We start from the raw sequence: 9,809 nt of genomic DNA, 5'->3' as shown, positions 1-9,809 counted from the left end.
TCACCAAAATATTGATTGTTGTAAAATACCATGTACATCTATACCAGTGGTCACTTTGAAGACACACAGACAAGGACCAGGGTTGTCTTTTCTTTAACACAAAGACAACATGCAGATACATTCCAGTTAGTTTGAACTCTAATGAAGCTGGTCAAATATTTTAGCTTGTCATTCATTTTCTGGACAGTTTGAACTCAATCTCAAAACACACCTGAGACCATACAGGAGCTACTGTTGTACTCAGAGCAATGATCCTACCTTTTTAGATCTATGCTACATTCTACTACATTGTGCATATGATAAGAGAGATCTTTCCCATTATGTACTGTTAAGTGATAAACATAGAGTTATTTATGGCCCTTTACTATATCACCTAAAACTAACCAAAGCAATAAAATGAACACTGCTGCTAAAAAATATTTAATTTCCAGCCATCGTGATTGGGATAAGTTGATAACCCATGATATACCTGAAAGATATTGGCTAGTAGCCTTATGTCGATAATCAGGAATTCCAATAGGTTGGTAATGTGTTAGTAGGATGGGAAATGTATCCTGTGGGACAGCCTCATTACTTCATGCACACGACGCACACATGCACAGAGGTATAAATCACTACATCCCACCCATGTCGCCTGGAGCTCTGGAAGCAAGGAAGAGGGGGATGGAGGAATGGATTGAATGAACAAGGGATGGAGGCATAGGAGGATTGCGGGTCATAAAAATAGGCTGTGGGCTGGTCTGTGTGTCTCCTGCAAATCCCCCATCTGATAAGAGAGAAACCTCTTGTCAATCAACTGCAGACTCCCTGTCATTTTACCCTTTTTCATTCCTTTCATCGCCTCCTCCACTCCTCTCCCACACAGACTTCCATCATTACCTCATACCTAACCTCTCAGGGTTGTCATATATTAAAATAATGATCTTGTTTTGTAATATCTCCTCTTGTGTATGTAACTCACTGGTTAGAAAGCATTCCAGTTTATTCATGTTAGATTAAGTAACGTTTATTCATGTGATTCTAATAAAATAGCAGCATTTTTCCCAACATAATTAAGTTTTTCTTGATTCGATCTGTATTGGTAGCTGACCAGTTAGCCAGAAAGCTAACATTATCCAGCAGCTAAAACCACCCTATGACAATATATTTCACATGTCAATGTCACCTTTTGGATGGTTTCAACTCCGGGCGGACGGGGTTTGTTGTTTGTTTTAAAGCACAGGTTGCTATGCCATTTTTAGTATACACTTTTATGCAATATATCTGACCTTTGTTTGCAATTTACCACACTACATTGTCAAATTTAAAACATTTATTAACATAAATTATGTTACAATAACATACATTTTAAAAAAATGTGACAATAACCTAACATCTAATTTGTCTTGTTGCTGCAATCGTCTTCACAGAAGATTTAATTCAAGTTCACAAATAAAGAAACAAAAACAATAAAGCAGCCATGTCCATAGTCTTATCTGAACAATTAAGTGTCATAACAAACTATTTCAAAACAATTGAAGATACAACACAAAGATACTTTTTATCCCCTGAGAGTGATGATTTTTTGTGATTTGTGAATGTGATTTTTCTTTCATGTTCTTCCTAAAGACAGATAGGTTGTTTAGACCTGCTCTTTGAGTTGTTGGAGTTTAATTCCAAATGAAGACGTAAGAATAGTTTGTGTTGTTGTTTGTTTAATAGATACATCTATGTTTTTGTGGTGCCTGCGAAGATGCGCTGCCATGTTAGTCATGTTGCCAGTGAAATAATATGGTAGGCCTACACGCACATAGCAGAGCTTGCAAACTGTGTTGTTGTTGTTTTTTGTCGACAATGCCAAGTTTTTTTCGCCATGCAAAGTCTCTGGGAAAAGTTTTTCTGGGTTAGAGGGGTGCAGTTCCACCGTTGACCGCTAAGCCCATGGTTGAATTAAGACATGGCACTGTTCATGGGGGCTCGTGTGGCTGCTTGACAAGCCGACCAGACGTGATGTGGGGGCGTGGCAGTATCAACGATTCCATTTTTTAATTCAATATTCAAGATTGTGAATTAATTTGGATTTAAAATCGAAATTGTGACACCCTTAAATGCTAGCTAGCGATTCAACAAGGCTGAGAGATGGGTGTGGGTGGGGATTGCGGGGGGAATCTCCCCCTTCACTTTTCTGTAATCTTAACTATTCAGTTTGGTTCTTAGCCTTTTGTTGGTTTTATTTAGCTAACTGTAAAGACAGCTAACTGCGAAAGGGGGAGAAATTTGGCAGGGAGGAGATTTTCGGCACAAACACCAGTAGCGCTAATGGAGACGTAGCTAATGGTTTGGATGGCCCCTGTTGTGAGTGTTTCCCGACGCCTCATTAAACTGCCGTCAACGTCGTTAGCCCACTATCATATATCATACTACTAATAAGTATCCACCAAGCATTAGCATTAACTTTAGCTACTTGTCAACCGGCCCACTGTAGGGACGTTAGGCTGGATCGATATTGATATGTATCAGTAAACAAGAGCTCTTCTGTATAACTGTGTTGCAAAGTGGCATGTAATCCATCACAAAATGCTGCCTTCTGGCTTAAAAGCAGTATTATCTTTACAAGTATTTTTTTCTGTGACACTGTATGATTTACAATTCCTCTCAAACGTATCATCTGGGTGCTAGTGTTTTGACGGAAGTTACGAGTAACTAGAGGGTGAAAGGTTATATGACGCCACTGAAAGACGACTAACAGAAACGTCCCGTGTCAAAAATTAAAATAGTAATTTTCTCTGGGTTTGACATTTGGCGGAAATATTTAGTAGAGTGTAACAAAACAACTCAAAAAATATAGAACATAGGTATGGTTGTTTTAGACATTCTAATGCAGAAATATTACATATTGTGTCTTTAACAAAACAACAACATAAAGTTTAAGGTGTTCGGCCGCAACACTTTAGCATAGATCTTAAAAGGAGAGTGCATTATCCCAAAAACGCAAAACATTTTCACAGTGGTATGCCATCTTTTGGAACCAAAAGCATTGAAAAAGTGTTTTAGCATTTTTGGAAACGATTGTATGAACATTTATTAATTGACAAAATGTTTGCCGGGATTCTACCACATTCCTCCCTTGATCTTTCTCCCCTCTTCTGCCCCTTTAGCAGATGTTTCAATCCTCCCTATCTTTCACAGTTCTTCCCCTATCTCCGCTTCCTTTCCCTACAGCTTAAACCAAGGAAGCATCTGGATCTGGTATCTGAAGTCACAAGCCTCCCACAATGCTTTGTGCCCTCTTTGAAAAAGCAGCCACAGACTCATGAGGCCATGCCCCCCCTTGAGTTCTGATACACAGTTTTTTAAGAACTTCCTCTTAAGAGAAAGGTGCAGTGTCAGTGAATTAAGTGTCAGGAAGTGTGTACATTTTTTTTATTTGTAAAGTCGGTTAAAGAGTGAGCCAGAATGGGTTACTAGGCTTTTTCTTTAGTTTTAGGGTATTATGCTATTTACGTAATATGAGGTTGATAGTGTAGCACTAACTTTCAATTATTTACGTTCTATAGCACACTTGCATACCTCCATCTGCATCCTTGCAACTTCAGATACTAGACCCATGCACTTTACTGCACTTCTCTGCACTAATGGCACGTTTTACTTTTTTAGAAGACAAACCTCAACCTTAATTCAGTCAGTATGAAAACATAAAAATAATTAACAAAGCAGATCATGGACTCAGCTCGGGTAAAATCAAAGCACAGCCTGCAGTGTGTGTTTACATACATGTGTGAGCTTGTGTGCTGCCTAAGACTGCTTGTCTTCTGTCAACAGCTGTGCTCAGTCTGTCCAACAGGAACTGTGTAGTCTCTCTTTCTCTCACAAACACACACTCTATATCTTTCCCTCTTGCTTTGAAGACAGCAGTAGGCTGTGATCCCTGTCGCATGAACAGTGCCAACCCAGTGCTCTTCTGGCTTAGGAGGGCTAAACTGACGCTTTTCCTCTCTGGCTTCAGATAAAATAGGTTGAGGATTAAACTTCACATCCCATCCTACTGTATTGGCTTGCAGAAGAAATACTGCCAATTGTGTTGAACTGTCCTGTCTTGTACTGTCCTAGCTAAATGTTGTTTATTTTGTTGGTTTAGCATTCACACACATATCTCTGGCTACAACTTGTTGCCAATGAAACACTAAATGTTTGCACATTAAAGAAAATAAAATGAAATTGATATTTCACACTTCATTACTGTGAGATAAATCTGTAAATCAAAGAGCACAGTTCCACTTCACTTAAAAGAAACAGGCCCTTACTGATTTTTTCTTCCTTATAAAAATGTTTCAGCCGCCTTCATCCTCTCTAAAGGTTAGATAGAAATCTGATCTGTTTGTTATCCTTAAAAGGTATAGATGCAGCTCAGATGAGAAGATTTTTAGAGAATGCTTAATAGATGTTGTTTCCTTTCAAACATTTTTTCACAGCTTGATCTTGATCATGACTACAAGTGAAAGCTACGTCACTTGTTTTTGACGTGCGTTGTCACAGTTTCTGCCACCCTACTTGGTAGAAGATTACTTCTGCCGTCTCTCCTTCACAGACTCCTTCTGTCCATTTGAGCATGTTACCACCTAATCCCTGCCTGGCAACATAAGCTGGCCGTGATTTCTCTGGACAATATTTAGCCACCATACATCATAAAGATGGTTTAACACTGACAATATTGTTAGAGAGTATCTAAACATTCACTAGAGTTAAATTTGTAACGTCTTTCACACACTTTTTCTAAGATTCAAACACACCTTGCAATCAATAAAAAGATGCCAAACACACATAAGGCCTCAACAATTATGTTAATGTATGGATAAGCACTATTGACTGGACCAAACACTTCATCCATTCTACTCTGTATAAAATGAAACATACAGTGTGTGACCAGGTGGTTACTGTAATCCTTGTTAGGCAGCAGCAAATGCCCGGCTGTTCCTTTCAGAAAGGCAGCTAGAGGAAGTCAGAGCGAAGAAGACCTAAGCTGCCCCTGTTCCTCAGTCCCCGCCTCTCCTCTCTGTTATCTCATGCCACTGTAGTGTCCGACTGATGACTGACCCAGAAACAAAGTTTGTCAGTCTGATGTCAGATACAAGATGCATGTCAGTACAAATCTAAAACGTATTACGTATTTTTATTCCGGATAGAACTAATTATTTTCAGCGTAAATGTGATCGGCACCGAACACTTCCCACGTCTCTTTTTCAAGAAGAAATAAAAGAAACAGTCTTTTTGCCTTATTTATTTATGTATAATTTATTGGATACGCAGGCGGTCCACAATGAGCCAGTCGTTATTAATTAATCAATTCTGAATTGATCGTGATGCCGAAACTGGCGCCAGTGATTCAAGCACTGCAGCCAGACAGGACCCAATTTTGCCTCTAACGTTACAAACTTAGACTACCAAGCAACAGACACAGCTCTGATTTTTCACAGGTCTGGTTGAATATTCTTAACGTTTCATTTCCCTGAAGATGATTCCTAAGGCATTAGAGATACAGATATGTACTGTGCTTGGCATCTTTAAATGATTAATTTACTTATCAGCTGGTGTTGTGAGAGTCATACATAAGTGTGTATGTGTGTGAGAGCATATGGTAAAGAAGAGCGAGCACAAGGATCTATAGTCTCGATCATTTAAAATTTTAAGTGTACAGTTTGTCTTTACCAGCTCATGTTCAGCATTACATGCATGTGAGTGCACATTTACAGTATCTGTGCACATGCATCTGCGTGCAGCATGTCTAATGGTCTTTAATCTCAGGGAGGGACTATCCAGATAGTCAGATCAAAGAGCTGTTCCACAATTGCTTACTCTCTCATTTGTACCCTGTAATCACAAAGCTCTAACTTCTGACACTAAAACATGGTGAAAGTTGTGGTATTGCTTCAGTAAGTCACAAGACAGTCCTTTCACCTTTTATTTCCTTCATTAAACTACTTCTTTTTTATCTCCCTGTCTCTTTTTAGATTGCTCTCTTCCAAAATGTGACTCCAAACTAGATGGCCCAGGTCAAACCTCAGGTAGGTCTGATTGTCACACAGTCATGGGTAACCAATTTGGAATCTCCTTTCAAAGCAGAATGCACATTGCTCCATGCTAAACATCCCTATATGTGTCTTGCCAGTCACTGATTAGGAAAAAGGTTACACGGATTCGCATTTGTCAAATATCAATTTAAAATTCAAGCTGAAAGTGGGAATCAAGGTATTTCATGTTTAGGGAAGCTTCAGAGCTCTGGGGCTATAGGGCTGATGTTCAAAATGTTCTCCATTTCACAATGGATGAGACAGTGTTGCTTATTTACTGTATGTATTTATGTGTGTGAGAGTGATACAGAGCTAAAACACCAAGAACACCATGTGCCGTGCCCCCTTTAAGTAAAATCGTGTGTTCCATCAAAGCTCTTCTGCCTTGAATCCCATTAGACTCAAGCCTGTCTGTGGCATCAGCTAGCAACCATGACCTTATGGGGTCACATCCCTAATACCCCCAGGACCTAAATACTAAAAATACACCAAGTCACCCTCTAAGGTTAGATTTTTTGGGGTTCTAAACAGGAAAGTCAAGTGCCCTTATAAGGCTATGCACAAATGAATGTGGGCCTAGTTCCCTGGCCATAGATAGATTATGAAATGTAATCTCTCTTGGACTAAACTGTAAGTATTCCATAGAAAGACTGATTTAAATTAAACAGACTTTATGTAATTGTAGATTTATTTATTTGATTAGGACAATGCACATTAAATCAACATTTCTGTAAATGCACCAGTGTTAGCCAGCCAGCTAATTTTAAACTGTAGTGCTAGTTACCTAGCACGTATATCTTTATGATGCGAAGAAACCGGAGTACCGGCAGGAAACCCACCCAAACACGGGGAGAACATGCGGAACAACCTGGATTCAAACCCAGAACGTGAGGCAGAAGTGAAAACCACTGAGCCACCGTGCTGCCTAATCTGTGCCAGGAAAGCTGTCATACAGTGGCAGAAATGAGTTGTAATTGCAAAAGGGAACACAAAAAACAACTTAAAAGATTTTTGTGCATGCCATGTAAATGTGAAGCAAGAGGAGAGTGTCAGTAATGGGTGGGACACATCAATCATTCATCAAATGTTGTGATCGCTCAAACATCAGTATATTGGGTTCTATGTCCCTCTGTGAGCCCTGTGTGTTTGACACTGTTTTGACCTGATGTTTTCCAATTGGGTCATTCAGGGATTAACATTATACAGACTGGTTTTAATTGACAGCTTGATCTATTATTCCTACTTGCCAGAATTTGAATGAGTGCCAATGGGAAATGATTTGGACATGCCAGCCAAATCCTGTGCACAGGCCTTTTGACCAAAAACCCTTGAAGTTCGTCCCTGAGGCTGACTCACAAAAACTAAGGCTGCAGTGGTGTGTCTTTGTATATTTTTGTTGAAATCGGAATAGAAATTCACGAGCTGTAAATCAGAGTAATCAGGTTGTACGAGCCATTTCTGACCCGTTTCTTTCCTGGTCATTGTTTATTTTCAGATACTCTACAGAGTTAACTTACCATTGAATTAAATGACAATTTAGCAAATCCTCTAAAATAATCTGTTGTACTGTGATGTGAAATTGCAGGTGTGCAAGTCCTCTTGGGAAAAAAGAAGACTAATGAATCTTTCACTTATTAGCTGATCCGGGACATTGTATACAAAGTGTGCTATAGGCCCAAAAAGAACATTTTGTGTTTGTTTGTGTGTGTGTGTGTGTGTGTGTGTGTGTGTGTGTGTGTGTGGTGTGGTGGTGTGGTGTGTGTGTGTGTGTGTGTGTGTGTGTGTGTGTGTGGACAGGTTTTTTTAGCTACATTGTGGGGACCAAAAACTGTGAATACAGTATACTTATGGGGACCTGACAGCTTTGTGGGGACAAAAGGCTGGTCCCCTTAACGTTAAAGGGCTTTTGAGGAATAAGACTGGTTTAGGAGTAGGGTTAGAGTTAGGGATGGTTAGGGTGAGGGTTAAGGTTAGGTATTTAGGTTTGATGGTTAAGGTTAGGGTAAGGGGCTAGGGAATGCATTATGTCAATGACTGGTCCCCACAAAGATAGCCAGACACGACTGTGTGTGTGTGTGTGTGTGTGTGTGTGTGTGTGTGTGAGTGTGTGTGTGTGTGTGTGTGTGTGTGTGTTTGTGTGTTAGTGGATGAGTGTACCCCCTCAGCAAGGCTGACCAAACATTCACATAAATACACAGATTTTCTGTATATTTTGACCCCTAAGTGGGAAAGTATTATTGTTTGTTTGGCTCCGCCCAAACATCATGTAGTGCATGTATGCCTGTTTTGAGTTTTCTTCTCTTTTTTCTACAATAGCTAAATGTGCTGTTCATCTATACTGTTGTAACTTTTGGTCTTGCCTCTATGAAATGTGCTGGTTTTAGATTTGTTGTTGCTTCTTTTCAAAGGATTTGACATAACCTCAACTGGGTATTTCCTGTTTTTTAATCTAAACTTGGCTTGTTTGGCTAACATGTTTTGAGAAACATGGGTCTTTTCAGGGCCGGGACTTGTTTTGTTCATGACTGTATACTGGTGGAAACTCAAAGCTGAACATATATAGAGAGATCGCCTTGTCTATGTGGTTTGATGAGTTAGCAATAATGTATGATAAGGTATCCCAATATAGAAAATAAAGGCTGAAGCGACAATGCCAGTGAGTTGGCGGATTGGAATTTTTTTTAAATTAGTTAGTTTTACCATTAACATAGTTTAAATCCTCATCATTGTTTCTATGGTTACTTGCAGCCTAATATAGGCTGAGCAATGATTTAGATCAGTGATTACTCAGTCAAAATCTTTGGCCAAAACAAAGCTGCAGTAGACAGTACTAGATAACTTGCCTGGACTAAAGACAACACAGCCATTTCTGATATAACATCAACAAGTCTTGATGTGCAGCCTTTTCCATACAACTTAAACAAGGCAAAAGGAGTGAATCATTACAATCTGTGGTCCCAAACTAATGATGTAGGTTTATGATGTTTGGTGAAAGTACAAATAGAATTCATTCACAGAATTGGAAGCCTGTAGGCCTTACTTAAGTGCTGAGTTATGCCTGTGCGTTTCTAGACTCATAAATACTTCAACCTTTCTGCCAACATCATCATTGTTGTATTAATACTAATGTGTTATCAGAACTCTGAAGTTGCAATAATTTGCATTACCATCATGATTAGCTATAGACATACATAAGGCTGGCTCACACACATTGTATTCAATGCACTTGTTTGATAGTGGGGAAAATGAACTAGAATCTGGATGGGTTTTGTAGAAGACACTTAACCACTATAATCACAAGTGTCCCAAAAACGCTGTTGCCTGCAAATGGATTTACAGACTAAGCGTGCTTAGAGTAAATAGTTGGACTGTTCCCCAGATATGGCCCTCAGTCCAAGATAATCTGCAACAGTAGCCAACTGCATGTTCAGTCAGGATGATTCTGATCTCTTGCTGCACTGATAATGTTTAGCATGCATAGCATGGTGAATTAGATGAGAACGATTTGCAGTCCTCGTCCTGCTGGCTGAAAATAGATGAATATTTGAACATGAACAGCGAGAGATGGGGAGCCCTCTCCTCCATATGTTTCTGTTCAGTTTAATTCAGCTGTGAGCTCCGTCTCTCATCTCTACCCATACTGAGCTTTCTGTGTGGTTAGTATTGAATTGGGCTTTGAATGCTAACCATGTGCACTGCGGGGAAACAAGCAGGCGGACACACACACACAAACACACCACACACACACACACACACTCACAC

General features: G+C 39.6%; 1 protein-coding gene and 1 long non-coding RNA gene across 6 annotated transcripts in view; one reads left to right on the top strand and one right to left on the bottom strand.

Annotated features, from left to right (window-relative positions):
* Positions 1-9,809, top strand: part of triob (trio Rho guanine nucleotide exchange factor b) — a 121,418-nt gene that overhangs the window by 6,224 nt on the left and 105,385 nt on the right. For all 5 annotated transcript variants that reach the window (XR_004332295.1, XM_032517632.1, XM_032517637.1 and 2 more), the window contains exon 2: positions 5,988-6,041. Coding sequence is in view for 4 of the 5 variants with exons in the window: in XM_032517632.1 (XP_032373523.1) it covers positions 5,988-6,041 (54 nt within the window). In the remaining variant the exon portion in view is untranslated. The remainder of the gene's footprint in view (positions 1-5,987; positions 6,042-9,809) is intronic.
* LOC116690579 (uncharacterized) lies at positions 986-5,394 on the bottom strand. Its single transcript, XR_004332297.1, has 3 exons — positions 5,382-5,394; positions 3,822-3,826; positions 986-1,133 (listed from the first exon to the last, which is right to left on the bottom strand). It is a non-coding gene; the product is annotated as an uncharacterized LOC116690579 (long non-coding RNA).

The sequence above is a fragment of the Etheostoma spectabile genome, chromosome 6 (genome assembly GCF_008692095.1).
Source record: "Etheostoma spectabile isolate EspeVRDwgs_2016 chromosome 6, UIUC_Espe_1.0, whole genome shotgun sequence".
Lineage (NCBI taxonomy): Eukaryota > Metazoa > Chordata > Actinopteri > Perciformes > Percidae > Etheostoma > Etheostoma spectabile.
This window is presented reverse-complemented; position numbering and strand designations above follow the sequence as displayed.